This window comes from Pholcus phalangioides, unplaced genomic scaffold, assembly GCF_987345545.1.
Source record: "Pholcus phalangioides strain wild (caught in Gottingen) unplaced genomic scaffold, Ppha-v1.0 ptg000027l_1, whole genome shotgun sequence".
In the NCBI taxonomy this organism is placed as follows: Eukaryota; Metazoa; Arthropoda; class Arachnida; order Araneae; family Pholcidae; genus Pholcus; species Pholcus phalangioides.
This window is the reverse complement of record NW_028301617.1, coordinates 8,611,060-8,636,379: the sequence shown is the minus strand read 5'-3', so window position 1 is coordinate 8,636,379 and position 25,320 is coordinate 8,611,060. Positions and strand designations below refer to the sequence as shown.

Sequence of the window (25,320 nt, the reverse complement as noted above, 5' to 3'; positions counted from 1 at the left end):
ACAATTCCAGGATACCGGATGCATCGAGAGACAGCCTGGGCAAAGTCGTCCAAGAGCCACGACGGCCAGAGAAGATCGCCATTTGTCGATTATAGCGAGGCGTGACAGGAGTGCTACAGCTTCTCAGCTCTGTCGTGACTTGTATGCAGCCACAGGAACCCGTGTATCAAGGGTGACTGTTTCCAAAAGACTTCATGAGAGAGGGTTGTTTGCAAGAAGAGCTGCTGTTTGCGTCACGCTCACTTCTACGGACAGGAGAATCCGTTTATCATGGTGCATAGAAATTGGCGTATGGATCAATGGGCGACCGTTCTCTTCACTGATGAGTCCCGGTTCAGCCTAAGCACCGATTCGCGCCGTACGTTCATATGGAGAGAACCAGGGACCCGCTACCTACCCTCCAATGTCCGCGAAATCGACCATTATGGCGGAGGAGGTTTAATGGTCTGGTCAGGCATCATGTTGGATGGCCGCACACTTCTCCATGTCTTTGAAAGAGGCACTGTGGCTGGTGTGAGGTGTGTTGGAGCCCTATGTTCGCCTTTTCAGGGGTGCAGTTGGCCCTGAGTTCATTTTAATGGACGATAACGCGAGGCCACATAGAGCTCTTCTGCTCGACGATTTTCTAAAGAGTGAAGATATTCGCGAAATCTCCAGACCTTAACCCTATAGAGCATGTCTGGGACGCTCTGGGGAGGGCAATTGCAACTCGCAACCCCCCTCCGGGAACCATCCAGGGAATGAAAAAAGCGTTGCTGAACGAGTGGAACCAATTTCCCAGGAAATGATAAACTGCCCTATTTCAAGTATGAAATCACGCTGCGAGACACGTATATCTGTAACAGCGGACCATATTCCGTTTTAACCCATTTTTTTGTTTATTCTGCAACCGCTGTTTCATACCTTCCGACTCCAATGAGTGTTACGCACGATTATGCGTGTGTATTATAATTATTGAATGGTTATTTGTTTTGTATTGTATTAATGTATGTACATATCAAATTTCATTAAAATCGGTACAGTAGTTCTAGAGATAATCGACCAAGTCTGCAAATTCTCTTAATTTCTTACACCAGTGTACGTTTGGAAGGCTGCTGTATTTTGAGCAGGACTTCTGGTTGACGTCAATAAAAAGCATTTTTTTGTTCTCAAATCCTTGTCTCTGTGAGTTTTCACCCATCCTCAAGTCCATGGCGAAGAAGAACCCGAGATATCCGCGCAGGGGGACAATCTGGTGACAGAAGTTCGACGAGCCGCCGACGGCGCAACAATATGAATGGGTTTTGTATGCAAATTTTTAATGAATATTTCTAGATACTCAAAAGAGTTTTTGTACTTCATTAGTTTATTTTTATATTCGGTACTGGTTATTACAAAATCGTACAAAATAGAATCAGAATAAACACTACATTTTTTTGTCATTATATTTTTTAACCTGAAAGATTTTGAAAATTTCCATTTTTTATTGATATGTTTCAATGAAATGATAGATTCCTGAATGATAGATCACTATATCCTTTTGATGTGAAACTAACATCTTGAAAATTCATCACTATCATGATATACAGGTCCGGAAGTAACACCAACGCCACTAAAAACCACCTCCCATATTTTTCCTCAGTGATATAAAAAATAAATTTCTCACCATACTTCACATTGGCTCAGACGTTATATTTATCAAGCGATTTCATTAAAAATTGTAGAGAATAAAAATCGCCCCTCAAAGGGTTTATCCCTTAATCTGGATAATATGCCGAGGTGAACTTTGAAAAAAAAAAAATATCCGTCAAGTTCAACGCTTCTTAATATTCAGAAAGTCTATTCATTTCATGTTATCTTAGAAAAAAAATTATCATCTATCTATACTTTTGCATGTTTGAGCTTACAAAAAACCCTATATTGTTAGATAAGAGCATTTGCAGAGCATCCCAAAAGCGACAAAGAACCCGTTCGGGGTAGACAAACGTTTTTTAGAAGGAAAAAGTTTTCCAAGACCCATTTCACAAAGGTATCTTCAAAATTGACATCATTTCGAAAACAATCTTTCACAGTAAACGTACTCAGTCATGGACACTCTTGAACAAGTGTATCATCATATGCGTTTTCAAGCTGGAGCTAACTGAAAATGATTTCCCGCAATTTTCACACTTATATGGCATTTCTATTGAGTGTATTTTTCTGTGCTCTTTGAGACTAGAGCTTTCCGGAAACTTTTCTTTGCACATGTCACTCTCGTACGAATTTTCTTCGGTGTGAGACTTTCCATGGTTATTCAAATCAGACTGGCGACAAAAACTTTTACCGCAAACTTCACAAACATGCGTCTTTTTTCCAGTGTGAACCATTTTATGTCTGTCCAAATCAGAGTTCTCCTTAAAACTTATGTTACAAACTTCACATTCATATGAGTTCTCTTCGCGGTGTGATCTTTTGTGGGTTTTTAATGAAGAGATATGGTAGTACTTTTTGCCGCACAACTCACATTCAAATAGTCTCTCTCCGGTGTGTACCTTTGTGTGACTTTTTAAACTTGACCTACATATAAATTTTTTACCGCAATGTTCGCAGTCATAGGGTTTTTCTCCAGTGTGGAGTTTTCTGTGTCTAATTATGTGAGAGTAATCGTAAAATGTTTTACCGCAAACCTCACATTCGTGTGGCCGTTCTCCGGTGTGGAGTCTTCTGTGAGTTTTGAAAACAGAATGAAACGAAAACATTTTATTACAGAACTCGCACTTATACGGCTTTTCTCCGGTATGAACTCTTCTGTGCCCTCTTAATCCATCGTTACTTGAGAATCTCTTTCTACAAAACTCACACTCATACGGCTTTTCTGCAGAGTGAACTTTTTTGTGACTGTTTAGCTCAAACATACGCACAAACTTTTTAGCGCAAATCATACATTCATATGGTTTTTCTCCAGTATGGATTTTTTTATGACCATTCAAAGTAGATTTGGTGCTAAACGTTTTGCCACAAGTTTCACACTCATATGGTTTTTCGCCAGTGTGGATCCTTCTGTGATCATATAGATGCTGTTTTTCTGCGAAATTTTTACCACAAGAATCACATTTGTGCGGTTTTTCTCGAGTGTGCACTTTTTGGTGACGCTTTAAACCAGATTGTTCTGTAAATATTTTATCACAAAACTCACATTTGTAAGGTTTTTCTCCAGTATGCACTCTTTTGTGTCTTTCTAAACCTATCTTTTGTTTAAATTTTTTACCACAAGCATCACACTCATACGGCTTTTCTCCAGAGTGAACCCTTTTGTGAGCTGTCAAATTATGCGAAAACCCAAATCTTTTGCCACATACATCACAGTCATACGGTTTTTCTCCAGTGTGAACTCTTTTGTGCATGCCCAATTCAAACTTTCTCGCAAACCTCTTTTTGCATAAGTCACATTCATGTGGTTTTTCTTTGGTGTGGATCACTTTGTGGTTAATTAAATTGGACAGGTCCGAAAATCTTTTTTCACAAAATTCGCACTCATGTGGCTTTTCTTCCACGTGTCTTCTTTTATGAATTTTCAAAATGTCCGCAGTCCCAAATCTTTTACCACATAAATCACATTCATGCGGTTTTTCTCCAGTATGAACTCTTCTGTGCGAGCGTAATGAAGTGCTTCTCCGGAACTTCTTATCGCATAAGTCGCACGCATATGGCTTTTCTTCGGTGTGAACAATTTTATGATTAATTAAATTGGACACATCCGGAAACCTTTTGTTGCAAAATTCGCACTCATATGGCTTCTCTCCAGTATGGCGCCTTTTATGGGGAATAAAACTCTCCTTATGCTTGAAGCGTTTACCACAAACTTCACATTCATACGGTTTTTCCTCACTATGAACCTTCATGTGACGGTTCAAATTGGAATTTTGCCCAAACTTCTTGTTACAAATCAGGCACTCAAACTGCTTTCTCCCGGAGTGGATTTTGTCTTCACCTGCAGTTTCTGTTGCGGTTGTTGTCACTGTAGATAACTCCTCCATATCAATGTTTTAATGAATATCAAAGATAGAACGAAATTCTACCACAATATCTTATTATTTGACCCAATATTGTTCTATGAGCTGTAACGGTCCATTCACGTTAACAGAACTGCTAATTTTCTGCTGGAGAATTTGATGACGATCTTCATTTGCCTGGAAGAAAAATTAAAAACATCATCAGAAAAAGGGCTACTAACCAGTTTCACGATAAAATCTCAAGACACTTGTCTTGTTAGTATAAACTGTCAAACATGGAGACTTAAACTTTGATAAGGAAAATGAAAATTCGATGTAGAATATATTGATAGAAAAATGGACCGAATGGGAAAAAAGGACCCTCTGGCAGATGGAAAACCGGATGCACAAATACACGTTTGATACGTTAGTCACGAAATAACCTTAAAGTTTATGTTTTTCAACCTTTTTTTTCCCCCTTCCATTTAACCAGCCAGTAACACGTTTAAAAACAAAAAATAGATAACTCATTCATCATTTGGCGATCACGGTGTTGTGATTGCCACGAAAGCACTTGAATTTTGCGACTTAGTGTCTCTGAACCTAGCCATAGAAGATACAGTGCCAACGCTAGCGAGGGTCTTTTGTAACAACATCTGCTCCCTTGTGTAGTGTCTTCGTTCATAAAGAGATACAATCTTCGTTCAAGGTTCTACTATCCGAGGATGATGTCATTCTCTGCTATCCATACAAAGGTTTTTAACAGCTGGCTAGTGGGAAGATGAATTTTGGGAAAGAGAGAAAATTCAACTGCCCTTGCGGGGATCCGAACCCACGTCCTCACACTTGCCGGGTGAGCGTCATAGAAAAGAGAGTAACATATTTTTATAACACTGGTTTGGTTTTTTAAAAACCTATCTTTTAATTTTGAGCAACACCTGGAACGAATTAAAGGATTTTCCGTAGAAACCTATGAGGAAACGTTTAAGCTTACAAACATGATTCCGCAACGAATTATTTTTGTTAGCCGAGGGGTATCACTGCAGTATCTACCGTTTTCCCCCGTGTATTCTGTAATTTTCGTTCTTTGTTTGAACGTGTTAACTCAAATCTTTTATTTGTTGCGCATGTAAATAGTTTTTATACTTACTCATTTTTGTGTTTTTACTTATTTATTTTACTTTTCATTATTTTTACTTTTTATTTATTTATTTATATCTTGTTTTTACTAATTTGTACTTCACAATACTATACAAATAAAAACACAAACACAGACAACAACAGACTAATTGTCCAACAAGATAGCTGAAAAAATAATGCCCTTAAAAAATACGTATATGAAATAAATATAACTAAACTTACACGAAAAACTTACTCACAAAATACGAGCATGTATCACGAAATAAAACCTAATAACTAATAATATACAATAACTGCCCATAAAAAGATTGCGCTTGTTTTAGGGTATTCATCGACATGGTTTAAACCAGTGGTTCTCAACCGGGAGCCATATGGCCCCAGGGGGGCCCTAGGATATTCCAAGGGAGCCACGGCTACTGATACGGGGGCCACGAAGAAATTTGTGACATTAATTTTTTTTTTTAGTCAGAGTGACTAAAAAAATTTAATTTCAAACAAAATGCATAGAATATATTTTTCGTAATTTTTCCCCATTCAAGTAACATTAACATGAGGATGAAGGAAATAAAAAAAGTGGTTCATGTAATCTCGGTGGTTTTACGACTTGGAGGTGATAGTAGGCCCTGACACAAACTATAGAAGAGGTTTAAGCAAAATGGAATAACTATAAAGACAGAAAATTGTGTGTGTTCGAAGACTTTTCATTCAAAGAGAGCTGCCATAAAGAAAACAGACAAAGATTTGTTGACCATTGATTGACATTTTTTTGATTGCTGGTAGTAAATGTAATCCAAGAAGTAGATGGGTGAAAAATGAAAGCTTGTAAAAAACCAATCGTTTTCATGCAATTACAGACGGATAGCCATCTAGTTTAGCACAAAGCTATCTTCAGCCAGCACTGAGTGGTCTGATGGGGAATATATTTATAAAAATCGAATAGAGAATGATTGCTCTGGGGTATTTTTTATGAATTTTGAAAGGGGGGGTGCCAATCCATTGCCTCTGCTGAAAAGAAATAAAGTCGAATTCAGCTATAACGAACTCCAAGAGATCAAATCCATCAGATACATGGGAAAAAATACCCGCGAAATTTAAAATTTTTTAAAACTACATTGCTTTGATAATGTATTGGGACAGGGGCGGCTTAAGCGAGGGTGCAAGGGGTGCGGCGCACCCGGGAGGCATGTTGTAAGGGGCGGCAGCGTAGACTTTACTTAAGACAACAAAATTGAACACAGTAAAAATTCGCGACATCACGCTTTTGAGTCCTACTACACCTCGACAACGGAAACGTTGAGAATATAGACAAGGCCTCTGATCGTAATACCAGAAGCAAGAATGGAAGCTATCTGGGCGGCTCGAGACAAAATCTGTACCCGTGTGGGACTTATTTTTTGCACCTCCTACCTATTCCTCCCTCCATAGCCCCTACCTCCTGCGTCAGGGAATCATTCGTAGGGCCCATGCCAGATTTTCCACGGGGCCCCTTCTACAGTTAATTTAAAGAGTGAGAAAAGAAAAGTTATAAGGATTTTGTCCCGGGCCTCAAGCTGGAGCCCTGTCAGCCCTACCCTTAGAAGGTCATGCCCCTCCCTCACAATTAACCAAACAATTCCTAACAAAACATTTTTGTGCCCCTCCAGAGCCGACAGTTTTGTTTTTTTTGGCAAATTGAATTTTTTTTTACCCATTCACCCCGGATTTAGCAAGCGGTGCCTCGTGTGGCCGCAATGGGTCGCGTGGCCAAGCGCCACCCCTGTACGCTATTACAAGGGCCATTTTGGTTCCCTCACCCATGGCCCCTACAAGAGCCCGGGATAATTCTCATAATTTTTTGGCTTTTTCAGGCTATGAATTAACTATAGAAGGGGCCGCGAGAAATCTGACTGGGAGGACGCCTGCGAAAGATCCCAGCCTAGGGGCCCATACCCTCACTCAGAATTTGATCTACAATAGTCAAATGAAGGCAAAGGAAAATTTTGGTTTTTCACTTGTCCGGCCCCTGGAATACCAGAAACACCTTTGAAAAAATTTTCTTAGTAAAAATTATCCCGTTAAATATCATCTTCACAGGATAAGTGATGATGGATCACAAAAATAAGTGCTCTTTCAAGGATTACGTTATCTGGCATTTATTAAGAAAGGTGAAATAATTTTAGAACAAAAAATTTTCTACTTCGAAAGCGGGACGTATGGTCACGTACATTTTGCATGGTAAACAATTATGTGCGGCTTTCTTCTGAAAAAAAATCAGGTTTATCTCCAGGTGCCCTTCACCGAATCCCTATCAGCCTCCTGGCAGGGTCGCCAGTTGGGGCGGCATATGAGGCTTCGCACCCGGGCGGCAGGTAAGCTCGAGCCGCCCCTGTATCGGGACTTCCTCCAAGATTGACACCACATCGTTGAAGTTTTTTTAATCGATACTGTAATGCTTCCTTTTAACTGCCCTACTACTGGCCTACAGCATCCTAAATAATTTCAATGCAATTTTCCTATCCTGCAAGAACAATGTTGTGGACATTAGAAAAAAAATTCTAAAAAGGCGTATGACTACATTTAAAGCAATTTAAATCCGTTTATTAGAGACTCACTGCATCTGCTGATGTGCAATAAATGCTCACGTAAGTCTTCACTTTGAAATGTCCATAACCCGCTCAATGCATCTCTTTGTATCTGTCAACCTAAAATTTATGGTTTTTAGTGTTGATAATACGCATGCAAAACCAATTCAGCGACGCGTTTTCACAATCTGCAAAAACTACGTGGATTTGATCGTTTGAAATGATGTCTAAATGTCAAAGATTTGGAGAGTTCGAATCAAAATGAAAATGTCAAATAATTGAAATTGTGCTTCGTATAATTGAAATATTTTAATATTGAAAGCTATATATATAGAGATTAATCTCGTGCCCGTAGTCATACGTCTCATAAATGTGAAATTTTGTCATAAAACTGAGAGTGAGGCACGAATCCCCTTGCGCACAAGTGGAATTTCGAGGCATTTACGCACAACCGAGCCCGTCTTGGCCATTTTTCTTTTTCTCCTCACCCTTTCTTCCTTTTGTTTCCTTCCTAAATTTATAAAAGTGAAAAGGGCATAATTATTATAAAAAGGACTGTTTTCAGATCAAATTGCCGAAGTTCAATTACTTTACTGGAAACATTTTTACTGTCAGATTTTTTTTGGGGGAAATACAGTTAAACCCAAAGCGTATTAAAGACCCTTTATTAATACGCTTTGGTCAAACCCCATTAGACCGGAACTCCAAGAGATCGGAGAAATCACTTACAAAGGAATTCCAGATTTTTATATTGTTCCTATTAAACCTACCCGGGGAATTAGAAAAGTTTTCGTTAAAACGATATTTCTCCCGTTGTAATGGTATTTGTTACAATGAGAGTTGACTGTATTTCGTCTCAAGCTATTTTTTTACGTGTATTTGGAGGCTGCATGGGTAACAGGGCATATGGCACTTTACTGGTGAGCCATTAGTCTAAAAGACATACCCAACTGGAAAAAGTATCCAAATCACGTGTCCAACTCAGATATGTCATTCATGTTGTAAGGGGTTGTATAGCTCTAAAATAAAAATAAAAACAACTCTTTATACCATCCCCGTGTGCCAAAGAACCCAATCAAGAAGTTGTTGCTCTATCTTTCCCGATGCCAACTAAAATAATTTCACGTTTCTAAGTGCAATATTCACCGAGATAAATGCGAATTCGAAAACTTGAAGAAATTTGGGAAAAAACAGCATTAAATGCGGGTAAAATGGTTTCCCCTCATTTAATGCTGTTTTTTTCCAACTTTCTTGGAATATCTCAGTGAAAATTTGAACTTAGACACGTTGAATTTTTTTGTCGGAGACCAGGGGATGTACCACCTTCTGATTCTTAATAAGAATCCGCTTCTTAACTATGGATTTGATCTTTAGTTAAGAATCGAGAGAGAACTTTGCTACCACATTCTTAACTAAGAATCGTTTTTGTTCCATAGTTAAGAATCGAGTTAAGAACCAAGGCTACCCACTTCTTAGCTTGATTCTTAGTAAACATTTTTTTTCTTCTATGCGAGATAATTCTTTCTTTAATAGAAGTTTTCTGCGATTCATATTTTAAAAAATGGAAAAAAAAAATTAACAATGCATTTTTATTTCAAAATAAGGAATTCGTCAGACTTTTTAAGTTATCGAAAAGTTATCTGAAGGTTGTGTGGGAGAGTTGAAATCAGTGTTAGAGTCTATATACAGCACATATATGTTGATAATAGTGATAAAATATCGGATTATTTCAATAAAGTTTGATAAATTTTGCTACATTTATCACATTTACCAGTGATTATGCATAATTCTCAAATTTTCAATCCATAAATATCATGATCGATGAGTCGTAAACACAATTTTTTTCATATTATGGGAACATAATATAACTCATATTATGGAATTATTAAATTCAAATCATATATGATTTGAAATTTTTTATTAGTTTAAAACTTGAGAGAAAATTGAATTTCGCCCACAAAATATGTGAGATAAAGCTTCAATCGGCCGAAATATAATTGTACATAAATTAAAAATCATTATTAACCTGCTGCTGCGTTTGTTTTTTTCACATACTTTGGTGTACGTGAAAAAGCCAACATTACAGAAGCGATGACCATTTTTAATATTGGTGTATTATCTGATCACTATATATTATTTTTATTTGGCCACGAAGCAGCTATGCAATACATGTACAGTACCACGTTCATTTCGCCATGACAATTAATTTAAAGAAACATGAAGCATATTATAAAAATTATTGTTACTCTTGTAATGTTAGCTTCACTTACATACATAATGTAAACACAACGATGATTCATTTATCGCATTAACCATGGTTTGACAATTATGCATAATGACCTACAAATGTGATAGATTCACGGTATATGAGCAAAATTTATCAAACTTACCGAAATCGCCGGTGATTATTTATATAATAACCGCAGCTCTTTATCACTTTCACCATAACATATATAGCATAGCCCCTCTTCATGGAGGGTGGCAGGGATCCATCCCAGTGAACGTGGGATGAATCTTTGATTCGAATCATATCGGATGATTAAGTATGGATATGTTTGTTTTTTACTGTAACATGTTAAAAAAATATTATGTATTTATCATTTCTTCAAAACCGTATTCACATTTGCTGAAATAATCTCCGCCATTTTTTCAGGCTAGCGTCGCTCTAAAATTTCTTTTCCTCCTTATCTTGTCAACAACAAGCTGTTGTTAATTTTTAGCTGGGCGCTGATTGGCCAATGGCGAAATTCCCCAAAAGGGAAATTTATCGGACTGTCCATCGTCACGTGACCTTAAGAATAACTTTTAACAATCACATCGTGGTTGCATTCGGAGCTCGATTCTTAACGTGATTCTTACGAACCGATTCTTACGTATGGATGATTGGTTATTAAGAATCAGAAGGTGGTACACCCCCAGGAAACAAAACTTTCCAATTGTGTTTTGGGGCACAGGGTGTCCGCATAAAAAGTTAACATTTTCATTTTAATAACTATGTAACATGAATTAAATATCTGAGTACTACACATTATTCGGGTACTTTTTCCATCTGGAAGTATGCCCCTAGGACCAATGGTTCGCCAGTAAAATGCCATATGCCCCGTGTTACCTATGCGCCCTGTATATGAAATATAGTACGGACTGTTATGTGAAATATTGTGTTGTGTTTAAGCCAACACGCACGTTGCTTCGTTCGCCTGCGAGAGAGTGGCCACATTATGAACCAAAAAGCCACTTGAAGGTAGCTTGTCATCCAACGAAATATCAGATTTTCACCGTATCGAAATTGAAGTCAACAAATTGATAATTTTCGTATTTGAAAATCTGATTATTTATACACTCATGTCCATAAATTAAGGATAATGCCAGCTCCGGCAAATAAAGGTTCAGAAACAAAACAAACGTTACTTATTCATAAAGCCCATTTATTAAACAAAAGATAAAGAACAAAAACGATGGTGTGTGTATGATACCATCCATAAAAACTACGATTTTTGCTCCCTGGAGCAATTGTAAAAAATATCTCCTTTACAAAAACTTACTATTGCATGGTTGGTATGATGGTTAATACATTGTATGTCTCCCATGCGATGAAAAACAGTCCGTACAACGCCTAGGCATGCTGGGTATCAAATTACCGATCTGATCTTGGGGAAGATCACTCCACTCAGCAAGCAATGCTCTCCGAAGTTCCGGTACACATGTAGGAGGTGGTTGACGGGCTGCAACTCGTCGGCCAAGCATGTCCCACACATGCTCTATCGGATTCAAGTCAGGTGAGAATGCTGGCCATTCCATACGGGTTATATCCTCAGATTCGAGGCATTCGTTTACGATGTTTGCTCGGTGAGGACGGGCGTTGTCATCCATAAACACAAATTCTGCGCCCATGGCACCCCTAAACAAACGTACATGTTGTTCCAGAATGATGTCCCGATAAATTTGGGCTTTCATGGTTCCGGTTTGAACATGCTGATCTGTTCTGGAACCCAGTATAATTCCACCCCAAACGAGCAATGCTGCACCACCGTAGCGGTGTCGTTCAATGATGTTGTCTTGGTGGTAACGGGTACCTGGCGTTCTCCATATGAAAGTCCGACGTGAATCAGACTGCAAGCTAAACCTCGTCGTAAAACATCACACTAGCCCGCTGTGACGATGTCCACATTGCATGTTCTCTACTCCAGGCTAATCGCTGCCGACAGTAAGTTGCCGTGAGCGGAACACATCTGACAGGCCTGCGAGCATATAGACCAATATCTCCCAAACGTCTGTACACGGTTTGCCTTGAAACTATGGTACCCGTGGCTGCAGATAGCTGACGAGACAGGTCGGATGCTGGGCTCCGTCTGCTTCTTTTGGCAGTTACTGCCAAATACCGGGCTTCATTCGGCGTTGTAACACGGGGGGCGACCAGTACTGTAACGTCTACTGACATTTCCGTTATCTTGGAATCGTTGCCAAAGCCTAGAGATGACACTTTGGGCAATTCCAAGTTCCTCGGATACTTCCATCTGAGTGCGCCCACATTCCAGACGGCCGATAATTCTACCACGTAAAAAATCACCCACATGCGTCCTCTGTGTCATAACTATTCGCTTATGGCACTGAGCGCCTTACAGAACTCTTGTGAACAATTTCACTTCTTTGCCACCATTCCTTATATACCCCCCCCCCCCTACACTCTCGGCATCATCTGGTGGCTGAAATTTGCATATCATTCTTGCAGATGTGTGTGATAATTCTACAGGTGAAATTTTTACTTTAGATTTCGGTTTCCGTGTGATTCTGAATTATCCTTAATTTATGGACATGAGTGTATTTTCCGATGAGCTTGAAATCCTGATAATGAATCATTATTATGTTCGCACGAACAGTTTTGTCACTGCGTACATGATTTCTCTGGAATGAATGATTCCAACAAATATTTAAAAAAATTTTCACACGCATTTTAGTTTTTTTTTTAAATTCATAGTAGGGCTACAACACGAACCTATATCCTTGATACATGTATTATTGTTGAAAACGATGTGGAAGGTTGAACTTTTCAATTGTGATTCATTTGTGTGGCTACTCTCTCGTTACTACTTTTATCCGCATGAAGAGAAGAAAATTAATAAAACTGCTTGCTACCACTTTTTGCAATTTTTATCATTATAAGAATGCATATTTTGGAAGCTACAACTGACATTTCTCAATCAAACCATAATCTTTTACACAAAAAAAAAAAAAAAAACTAATTTGGAAATAATAAAAATTTCAGGCATTTCCTCAGATCTGGCGAACTTTTAAAGTAGCCCATCGTTCAAGTCGGACCCAATTTAATACATATATGCAAAATTTGGCGATGATCGGTCTAAAATTTTGTGGTTATAAGGCAAAATGCCACAAGTCACTTTTCCCAAAAAAACTGAGTTCGACTGAGTCTCGTTCGACCAAAATTTTGGAAGGTGAAAAAATTTCGTCCATCTTTTTCGGTTCATAGGGAACCAACGGAGGCAAATTGCAATAAGTCAAAAAGTCACTGTATCACATTTTTACAAAATATTGTTTACAAATTTGCCCTCGTGAAATTTTGAAAAAGTGACTTATTACATTTTGCCATCTCAGCACAGAATTGTAATTTTGTTCTAACGACTTTGCTGAATCCATTTTCCTTTTCTAGCCAAAAAAAACAGACGGAAAATGAAATTCAAGCATTTTTCTAATATGGCCTATTAAAAATTGCGCTTTGCGCACTAATGTTTTCTAATCGGCACAGATGTGATGGAGAGACTGTCAGCTGAGCCTACACTCAGCGAAGGCACTCATGCCACTATTTAAGCTGCCAAGGTCTTCAATACGTCCGTGAACCAGTTTCACAATGATCATTTTAGTCGCGCCACGGTCGATTTCTGCCCACGAGGGTTAATTAGACGGGATCCTACAATTTAATGCCGATTCCGAACGGCAGCCTTTTTTTTTTATACTCACCGAGAGGGTGGTACGCGAACCCTCCAATGTGGCATTCACTGCTGTAGCAATCTTTTTCTGTAGTCATGTCACCGTTTTTGCTGTATCCGTGTCAGAAAAGTTTCTGATCTCATAAGGGTGAATCGAGTATCGAACTCGCGACTCCTCTAAGTATCCTTTGATACTTTAGGCGAGTATCTTATTGACCTGGGCTACCGCGCCCTAAAAAATTATTAAAATTCATATACAATTTTAGGAAAAAGTAGAAGAAACAATTCTAGAACAATGAAAATTCAGAAACAATTTAAGAAGAACGGCAGCCTTTTGGGCTGGAACAATGAAAATTCAGGAAAAATATTTTTGAAGTCCTACGCTCCTGTGTCATTTCCATCATATCTAGGCTGACCATATTTACTCAACGGGATACTGGGCTTCAAAATACGGGATATTGCCAATTATTGCCAAAAATTATGGCCAGAGTATGCAAAATTGCCAACTCGTACTAAAATCACACAAAAGTCGCCGATCACGGAAAATGAAGCTCCACTTCAAATCGCAGTGAATTAAAATAAAAAACAAATATGTGAGGCATTATTTGTAGTCATAATTATCATAATATAATTTGTGAGTGTAAAAGATAATTTTAATCGTTGATTAGAAGTTAAAAACTCTCAAAGACTCTTTTTTTGAAAAAAAGTCCCGGTTTTTCACGTATTTCCAATGAAGCCAACTAGAGTTTCTTGTTCTTCGTTTTCAACTTCTAATCAACGATTGAAATTATCTTTTACACTCACAAATTATATTACGATAACTACGTTTGTAATTATCGCTGTTATTAAGCCCGTTGAGTAAATATGGTCAGCCTAGATATGATGGAAATGACACAGGAGCGTGGGACTTCAAAAATATTTTTCCTGAATTTTCATTGTTTCTAATATTGTTTCTTTCGTGATTGGTGACTTTCCTGTGATTTCAGCACGAGCTGGCAACTTTGCATCCATAATTTTTGGCAATAATTTCAAAGAAGTCGGGACAGCTAGAAAAACAGAAAAAAAAACCGGGACTGTCCCGGGAAATACGGGAAGTATGGTCACACGTATCATACCCTACGCGAAAACGTTGAAGTATGAATAGGCTGACCATATTTCCTCAAGAGAAATACGGGACATTGCGTTTCCAAATACGGGAAATACGGGACATCGCCAAAACCAAACAAAGTTACCAAATATTGTTGAAATTACGGAAAAATCACAATGGCGGGAAATGATGCAAATTGCAGTGGATTACAATGTATTCCACGAAAGACAAACGTTCAAGGCAAATGTGGGAGATCAATATTCTCATATATAGTTGTAATTATCGTAAAATAATTTATGAGTTGAAAAATAATGTCAATCTTTGACTTCAATAAAGAATAAAAATTCAAGTTGGCTTCGTGTAAAATACGGGAAAAACCGGGACACTTTTGCCAAAAAAAACAGAAAATATCGGGACTGTCCCGGGAAATACGGGACGTATGGTCACATTAAGTATGAGGCTTTTTGGATCACGTGATATTTTGAGGGACATACAAGATAACCAATATGGATACTTCTTGTGCTATTAAAGAAACATGAAACGAAAGAGAAGAAATGAATCGTTTTTTCTTCTTTTTAATGGGAGCTAGAAATTTTGAATCTTTTTTTTAACTTCAAGTTATCGATCTGCCTTTTTTTCCTTCAAAAAATGCTTGATTAATAAAGCTGCCGTTCTTCAATGTAATTTATAGGCCCATAATTAATTTAAAAACATCCTAAACTATATGGATTGATGCAATTGCATAATATATGACATTAATTCTCATTTTCAGGTATAAATAAAGATTTGAAATCAATGTTATTGCATGAATATCCACATGAAAAGTGGGTCTGGCTCGTTATTTTATATTTGATTTTCTAGGCTTCGTATCTCAAAGCGAGCTCAAAATTTCGAAAACCAAAGATTCAATTCAATTTTTAAAATTATTGATGTGGCGGAAAACCCCACTAAATTTCCGCATTTCTACGCTAAAATCGGCAATTTTAACATTGATCTCTATGGGGATCATCCAGTGTGTGTCCCTCAGGAGTGATGCTGATGATGCTTATGACGTCGATTTGAAGAGCCTCATTTTTATATCGCAACTAAAAGATGGCAGCACACGCGAATTGAAATGCGTGTGGAAAAGAACATGCGGGAAAAAGAAAATTTCCCCATTTTCGACAGAAAAAAAGAAAAGACTCACCTTCACTGCATGAAGTTGAAAGCATCGTAAAACGATTAACATACAAGTTAATTTATCAATTAGGGTTGTTAATTTTATTAACCGATGTCTAATAAGAAGCTAAAATTTAATTAAACGCTAACGGCAAAAACGAGATTCCGGAGTGATGCCGCGGCGTGAGTGTGCCATGCGCGCGCACTTCACAATGTAAACTCGTTTGACGTCACGGGGTTTATCAAGTGCCTATTCTCTCCGATGACCATATTTTTCGAGGGAAAAATACGGAAACTTGTATTCGTAAATACGGGACATTGCAAGTTACCGCCAAACAAACGCTAAAGTACGACAAAACTGCCAGTTATGGAACAAAAAAACTATCCAAAACTTTCTAAAATACCACAAATAGCTTTTTTTGTATCCTCAAGTTCGAAAAGATTTCCAGAATGAGTTCGTTTCGAGGGTATTCCGTATACAGTATTTTGTTTCTTATCAATTGATTCAAATTTTTTCCCCCATTTCCCTGGAAAAAGACTGCTACCAGAATATTACCAGGGCCGTCTTAACACATGGCCCTACCCGCGCACGGCCCAGGCGCGTTAAGAGAAGAGGGGCCCTCACAAAAATGAGATTTGGTTGAAATTTTCTATAATTTACCTGGTAGGGCCTCAGAAAAAACCACTTAGCCCGGGGGCCCATGGTGCTCTTAAGACGGTCCTGATTTCCACATCTGTTTACATTTTTACTTCATGTTCTGGATGCGTTTACTCTATAAAATAATTATACAGGGTGTCCTGTAAGTGCTAGCGCAGTCTTTATCTCATCAAACGTCCATGGTAGAGGTATGATTCCAATTTAAAAAATGCTCAAAAGGCGTTCAAAAATTACACTGTACCGGTTTTGAGTGAAAATGCAGTGTATGTGTGACAGAATAGAAATGAAATCTAAATTTTTATTCGTTTTCCCTGCGCTCTAACTTCCAATTAAGAAGTTGTTGCCCTATCTCTCTTAAAGCCAACGAAAAAATACTCTGTGTTTCTAACAAATACAACGCCACAACAGGCAAATTGCCCAACGAGGTGGCTGACTTAAGAACATCATGGATCCCCGAGCCATTTTTTGGAGGCCCTACCTACTACTGCTACACCACACATGCACCCCCCCCCCCCGCGGAACCCCCAACGAATCGGTACATGCGGGAATGTGCGTGTACGTGTAGTGAAACCTGACGTGAAGTTTTTTGTTTCACTGTAATGCTTGTTATGTGTAGCGGTGCCATCTGCCACCAGTTTTTCTAACTATGAGTGAAGTGTTGTGATTGAATGATTTATTGTTGTAGGACTGTTGCTCTCTGTGGCGAGACTTTTTAACGGGGAGATGATCGGCTCGCATTTGCGCCTTGAAGTTGGGAACCACAGAAAACCAACTTCAGCCGCAGGAAAGGGTCGGAAGGTGTCATCCTCAAAATCTCACCAACAAACACATAAAAACAAAAAAAATTATCTGCGAGTTCCAATTATTAAAGCCGCAAAAAACTACTAAAACTCGCAACAGTTGGCTACTTAATCTATGAAGAGCTTCTTTTCCAGCTCTTTTTCCTCCGTAGAAACGCTCTCTCTAGTGACAGTGGAACGTTCCCCCCTTCCCCCCCCCCACACACAGGCTTACAAAATACCATAACATTCAATGTGTTCAGTTCCATCTCCAACTCAGGAGAAATATATATATATCGCACATTTCAAATCGTTAAAGAAATAAAATTTACTGGAACAACACCTTTGCGGTACGACATTGGGTAACAAATTGCATCAAAATCTTCTCGACTAGAGAAAATTTTCCATCTTGGACTCTCTTGTTTCCTGCAGTAAATGACTTGCAACTAGCAGCTTGGTCTTTGATTTTGTTTTTCTGCTCGATAAGGGGGTCATTCAAGTACAACGTCAGCAACGAGGGAGCGGAAGGGGTTTCTGATTTGCTGACTTTTGATGGCAAGGGGGAGGGGGGTTTGACCATTGCGAACATCATCCACGTTTACTTGAAGATATGAAATATAAGCTGCTGGCGAAATTTTTCTGACGGGGGGGGAAGGGGTCAGTGTTTTGCTGACAAGAGGGGAGGGGTCAAAAATGGCTAAACATTTGCTAACTTAATACTTGAATGGCCCCTAATAGTTTTCGAAGTTGCCGCAGGGATCAAGATCGACATGAATTTAAAATTTTTCTTGAATTCTTCCAAAATTTCCAGTTATTATTTTTTTCAAGCATTTTTCCTTTTGTCGACATTATAAACGGTGCATTTGACACAGCCAGCAAGCAAAACACCGCAATGAAAGAAAACTCCACAAGAAACGATCGAAAGAACTTATTGTGTACGCGTCTCTTATAGGCGGACCTGTACCCTCCAAATGCTTATAATGTGTGGACTTGCTTACCCTTTGAGGATAACGCTGAAGACATTAGGAGAAGAAAAATTCTCTGTAAGGACATATGGCCGTCAAAACAATTGACGGCCATAATTAATTTTAAAACAACCTAAACTATATGAATTTATGCAATTGAATATCAAAAGACAATGCGGAGACATTAATTTTCATGCTTGAGAAGATGTAAATAAAAAGTTGAAATCAATGTTATTGCATGAATATCCAACTCTAAAGTGGGTCCGGATAATTACTTCATATCTAATCTCCTGGGCTTCGTATATCTCTAAGCGAAATCAATGTTTCAAAAATCGAGAATTCAATACAATTTTTAAAATTATTGATGCAGTGGAAAACCCCACTAAATTTTCGCATTTCCACAGTAAACTCGGCAATTTTAACACTGATTTCAATGGCGACCCTCTTTTGCCTTACCCTGAAAGTAATGCTGATTATGGCATCTATTAAAAAAGCCTCATTACTGAGAGAACTGAAAAAGTGACAAACCATTACAAAGGCATAAACTATTATACATATACTGGCAGCATTAAAGAAGTGACAAACCATTGTAGAGGCCAAAACATTGTATCGTCTGAACCGCGTTGCTGGGGAACCAAGGTAACCAAAGTAAACGTTCGGATTGTTGAGGCCCAAAAAACCAGTTTTTTGCCCATTTGGGGCATTTGTCCTACTCTGACGAAATTTTAAAGTAGCCTATCGTTCAAGTCGGTTCCCATTTGGTATATATGCAAAATGTGGCGACGATCGATCTAAAATTGTAGATTTGTAAAGAGAACATACACGCACACAGACAGAAAATCAATTTTATATATATAGATAATGGCTTACCACTTTTTCAATCCTCTCAGCAATTGAAGAAAACCCTGGCAGCGCCGGGTATTATAGCTAGTCTTTCGATAAATTTGCCAACATAGTGAATGAAGCTAGCATGTAAGCTACACATAATAACAAGGTTATAGTATCAAGCTACAAGGAAAGAAAAAGGCCAAACTAAGCTTCCAACGGGATGGAATACTTCAGTTAATTTTCAAAGAGTGACAACCCGCTACTGGCGAAGAAATGTACTTTCGTTCGGTGTTTGGCTCGTAACTGACCGTCAGAAAAATGACACGTAACCAAAAATCAAAGTGTTACAATTCACTTAATATTCGTCCGACCCAAAAAAAAAAGAAGCGAAAAACACTTTCCTTACGACTCACGTAAGCATTATTTTCAGTGTTTTGCATCGAAGATTTTGTTTTGCCATGTTCTAGAACAGGGGACTTGAACCTTTTCACAACTGCTGAAGGGTGAAAATATTCGAAAATTTTCGCGGCGCGGCTCAAAAACGATAATCAATTTGCGGACCGGTGAAAAATAAATAAATATAGGAGAAATAATGCACAGATAGACGAAAAGTAAATTCGAAAAATAATTCGAAGAAGTCCCGCCAACAGTAAAGTCAGAAATATAAACCAACATAGAGATGGCATAGCATTTGACCGCTTCGAGTTCAAGCTGGTGACGATGAGTTTGAATGATCTGTATTAGACGTATAGACGATAAATTTGGTTGCCTTTTTCCACGTTTAAAAAATAAGAAAGTGAAAGAAAGAAAAAAAAAAAGAAATAAGGGTGGTGAGGAACAATGTAGATATGTTGAATAAAAGAGTATTAATACAAGTGCCTTGCTTTTTCGCCCTCACCTACTTGTTTTTTTTTCTACTTGTACTCTTTCTCACTTCTAGGTACAGCATATGTATAATAGAAGGATAAGTTCTGAGAAAGATACATTATATATGTGTGTGTGGGGGGGGGGGGGGGAGGATGCTGTGGAGAACGAGGAGAAAAAAATCTGAGGAGAACCACCATCGTTATTTCAGTTTATCGTTATCTCGTTGAGATATCACGATCGCGATGGGAGAAAACGCTAACACAACTTTGTTCCTTACGGGAAAAAGAGATTGAAGAAAGTCAGCTAGATTGAATTTATTCCACTGGCGTTTGGGCGCAATACTATATCCCTGATCGTAAAGGGGTTAATTGAATCTGAAATTATTCAGCAGCTGCAAGAATTGGACAAAACGTTTCGTGGACCGGTGCCGAACCAACGGCTGAAGAACATTATTCTAATCTAAGAACTGTTCTAAATCAGTTGGTCTCAACCGGGGCCGATATGGCCCTGGTATAAACTAATAAGGCCACGGGTGAAAATTAAGTTAAAAGGTAGCCATACCAAAGGGAGCAACAGAAAGAAAATTCAAATGAGGAAAAGTAGCACTTCTAAATAAAATATGCTGAGATAATAGTGTGACTACTTCAAGAATCCAGCAGAACTGTTTATCAAAATCCGGTCAATCTTAATGCATGGGCACATTTGGGCTTGTCCTGGGGGCCTCATCTCTATATGCAGATGGGTCTACACGATGAGATCTGGTAAAATGATTTTCGACAGCATGTAAGTATGCCCGAGTGGCATGGTGGTACGATGCTCGTCTATCATCGTGAAAGTTGTTGTTGTCAGGGTCTCGGGTTCGAACCCAAGGGAGGATATAGATAAGATATTTTCCCTAACGGACTCGAGGCGACCGCCGATAGACAGCGCCTTCACTTCCAACCTTCTCACTAATGGCAGTAAATTGCGATATGACCAGAGTTGGTGTTTAGTGAAGTAGTAGTATGTAAGTATATTATACATGCTAATATACAGTGCAAAAGAGCAATCAAAAATGGTAACATTTGCTTGAAAATAGTGTGCTTTCGCGCCGCTAAATAGCATATATACCTCGGGCCTTACTTTCAGCCAAGTACGCCCCCTCCCCTTCGATCAACACATTATTTATAGAAAAAACTTTTTGTTCCCGATAAAATTTACTACGGGAAAAAAAACAATTCAATAAATGAGTAGGGGATATTCCGTTCTCCTGTATTAGGTTTAGGACCATGGTTAAGACGGAGGCCGCGAGAAGAAAATATTGCCAAAAAAACGGGGGAACGGTGGTCACGGGTATAAAATGGCTGGAAAACGCTGTTCTAGAAGTTATAGAGCAGGTGTTATACCAACACTATGAAACTGCAAGCATCGGCTTGGCACATTGATTCTTCCTTATAATTAAATATCCAATTATACCCATCCATATGCTAAAGCAACTAATGCCCTTCTCAACAATCAAATCCTTTCTTGAGAAGTAACAGGGGAAGGGGGGAAGTAAAATCCTAAGTAACAGATGAATTTTTTCAGAAGATACATTTCCTAAGGATCTTCTTTTGTAAATACAGTAGAGTCTCGATAATTCAAGTCTCGAGACTTCGGTTTCAAGAAATCCCAGTCGCCGCAATTTCATTCTAAACCTGCTTTTTTGCCAAGAAAGAATTTCGTTTCATTTTTCACTGTTGAAAAGTCTTTTTTTCCTACAAATGCGAGTCCTATTTTCAGTTTGAAGCGGTCTTAACGATTCCCACACTTCCATAGGAAATTTATACAGTAAAAAAAAATAATAATAACATTGGGCTTAGCGCCCCCCCCCCCGTTTATGTTCAATGAATTAACCCTTACAGCAGCAATCCCGAGATATCACGTCAAACCTGATGTGCTTTATTTGGATCACAACCAAAATATCTCGCGTTCTTAACTAGCCGCCTACAGAACAAGGCCTCCGCACGAAGCTTGTAACGTCACTGAAGAAGTCCATTTCTCCTATTGCTATTGGACATACGGCAAAAAAAGGTAAATATATCGAATGCGTCGGCCTGTTATATCCAATGGCAATAGATAAAATGGTCTTCTTAAGTGACGTCACAAGCTTCGTGCAGAGGCCTTGTTCTTTAGGTGGAGTTTGTCTTAACACGCTGTTTATTTCCAATGTGGCAGTTATAATGTGGATCAGGAAAACTTTAAAAACCGTTTAAAGGCTAAAGGCTTTTGAATTACGGGTAATTGTTGCTGGTAAACTCCCTCCCTCTACTTCAGCGGGTCTCAACCGGTGATCCGGGAAGCCCTCGGGGCTCCATGTGCACTTCCCAGCGGCTGCGTGACCACTCGAGGATAATAAAATAAATCAATAAATTTGATAAACAAACAAAAAAAGAAGCCAAAAGGATACCGCCATGTAAATAATATACTGAAAAGGGCTTCGCGAATTAGAAAAGGTTGAGAACCGCTGCTCTACTTGAAAAGTCGTTTTCTACTTCATTTTATTTCAAAAATAATTTTTCACAATTAACATACTCAGTCATGGACAATCTCCAACGAATGTACCATCATGTGCGTCTTCAAGCTGGAGCTAACTGAGAATGATTTCTCGCAAAAGTTACACGCATATGGCATTTCTGTGGAGTGGACCCTTTTGTGCTCTTCGAAACTGGAGCTTTCCGTAAACTTTTCTTCGCAAATGTCACACTCGTATGAATTTTCTTCCATGTGAGACTTTCCATGATTATTCAAACCAGACCTGCGGGAAAATGTTTTACCGCACACTTCACACGCATGGGGCTTTTCCCCAGTGTGAACCATTTCATGTCTTTTCAAACTGGAGTGATGTTTAAAACGTTTGTTGCAAACTTCACATTCATATGAGTTTTTTTCATTATGACTTCTTTCGTGGGATTTCAATGAGGAGTTACGACGAAACTTCTTGTCGCAGAACTCGCACTCGAATGGTTTTTCTTCGGTATGTACCTTTGCGTGACTGTTTAAACTAGATACACATATAAATTTCTTGCCGCAATGTTCACACTCATATGGTTTTTCTCCAGTGTGGATTCTTCGATGTCTAACTATTGCTGAAAAATCGTAAAATGTTTTACCGCAAACCTCACATTCATGCGGCCGTTCTCCTGTGTGGATTCTTTTATGAATTTTCAAGACGGAACCAGATGAAAACCTTTTATTGCACAACTCGCACTTATACGGCCTTTCCCCGGTGTGGATTCTTCTGTGTTTTTTTAATCCATAGCTGTTCGAAAAGTTTTTTCTACAAAACTCACATTGATACGGCTTTTCCACAGCATGGACTTTCTTGTGACTGTTCAGACCAGACATACGCCCAAACTTCTTAGCGCAAATCCCACACTCATATGGTTTTTCTCCAGTATGGATTTTTTTATGACCATTTAAACTCGATTTGGAGCGGAACATTTTGCCGCAAGATTCACACTCATATGGTTTTTCACCAGTGTGGACTGTACTGTGATTAAGTAAATTATGTTTTTCTGCAAAACTTCTACCGCAAGACTCACATTTGTGCGGTTTTTCTCGAGTGTGCACTTTTTTGTGACGCCTTAAACTAGACTTTTCTGTGAACTTTTTACCACAAAACTCACATGCGTATGGTCTTTCTCCAGTATGCACTCTTTTGTGATTTTCTAAACCTATCTTTTGTCTAAATCCTTTACCACAAGCATCACACTCATATGGCCTTTCTCCAGTGTGAACCCTTTTGTGAGTTCTCAAACTATGTGAAAACCCAAATCCTTTGCCACATACATCACAGTCATACGGTTTTTCTCCGGTGTGGACTCTTTTGTGCGAGCTCAATGCAAACTTTCTCGCAAACTTCTTATCGCATAAGTCACATTCATGTGGCTTTTCTTTGGTGTGGACCACTTTGTGGTTAATTAAATTAGACAAGTCCGAAAATCTTTTGCCACAAAATTCGCACTCATGTGGCTTTTCTTCTGCGTGTCTTCTTTTGTGAATTTTCAAAATGCCTGCAGTCCCAAATCTTTTACCACATAAATCACATTCATGCGGTTTCTCTCCAGTGTGAACTCTTCTGTGTAAGCGTAATGAATAGCTCGTCGCGAACTTTTTATCGCATAAGTGGCACCCATAAAGTTTATCTTTGGTGTGGACTATTCTGTGATTAATTAAATTGGACACATCCGGAAACCTTTTGTCGCAAAATTCGCACTCATATGGCTTCTCTCCAGTATGGCGCCTTTTATGGGGAATAAAACTCTCCTTATGCTTGAAGCGTTTACCACAAACTTCACATTCATACGGTTTTTCTTCACTATGAACCTTCATGTGACGGTTCAAATTGGTCTTTTGCACAAACTTCTTGTTACAAATTAGACACTCGAACTGCTTTTTCCCAGAATGGATTTTTTCTTCACTTGTAGTATCTGTTGCTGTCGTTGTCGCAGTAAATAACTCTTCCATATCAATATTTTAAAAAATATCAGAAGATAGAATGAAATTGAAAGCAGAAAATGACGTTTTCTTACACAATATGTTTTCCGTTGACTGGATATTATTCTATGAGCTGTAACGGTCCATTCACATTCGCAAAACTGCTAATTTTCTTCTGGAGGATTTGATGGCGATCTTTATTCGCCTGGAAAAAAAAATGAAGTCATCATCATGAAAAGAGCCACCAAGCAGACGCTTGTCTTTTTAGTATAAACCGTCAAACATGACAACTTACATAAATGAAAATTTTGTATGGAATGTAAGAAAATAGAGGACTGAGATTTCGCTGACGGGGGGGAGGGGGGGGTCAAAAATGGCTAAAAATTTGCTTACATAACACTTGAACGGCCCCTTATTCTGAATCATTCGAGTAGTAGGAACCTGAGGATAGTCTAGCAAAGTGCCAACTTGGGCTTTGCACTCACTTTAGGGAAGGACCTCACGGTTGTTGGCGTTTTTTTTTTTATTTTGATACCTTCCATTCACCGGAATCACTTTCGCTCGAGCCATTGCTCTCAAATGCTTACAACAGCGTGGCTGCTTTGATAATATATGTAAAATATGATAGTCAACTGCGTAAAATGTCTGCATTCTGAGTTGTTGTTCCCTTGGCATTTCAGTATAATTTGCATATCATTCTGGGAAAAGTCATTGATTTCTATTTATTTTCAATTTAAAAATTCATTCGTGTGATTGTTTACTTATAGACATACATATTCATTTACTTGTAATATACTCAATTAAGTCATATTTCTAACAATGCAATGATAATTTTTCAACAAGTACTTACTTGGGTCGTATTTTAAGTTTCTGAAATATTATTTATCTGACAGAGTGTAATTTATTAATTAAGTTCATAAATAAATT

General features: G+C 38.5%; 1 protein-coding gene across 1 annotated transcript; it reads right to left on the bottom strand.

Moving 5' to 3' along the window:
• Positions 1–1,941: 1,941 nt before the first annotated feature.
• On the bottom strand, positions 1,942–24,507 carry LOC149068356 (uncharacterized). The gene is made up of 3 exons (XM_089251931.1): positions 22,501–24,507; positions 4,095–4,148; positions 1,942–3,986 (listed from the first exon to the last, which is right to left on the bottom strand). Exons 1-3 carry the CDS (start codon positions 24,421–24,423, stop codon positions 2,061–2,063), a joined length of 3,903 nt encoding a protein of 1,300 aa, XP_089108057.1. The 5' UTR covers positions 24,424–24,507; the 3' UTR covers positions 1,942–2,060.
• Between the last annotated feature and the right edge of the window lie 813 nt (positions 24,508–25,320).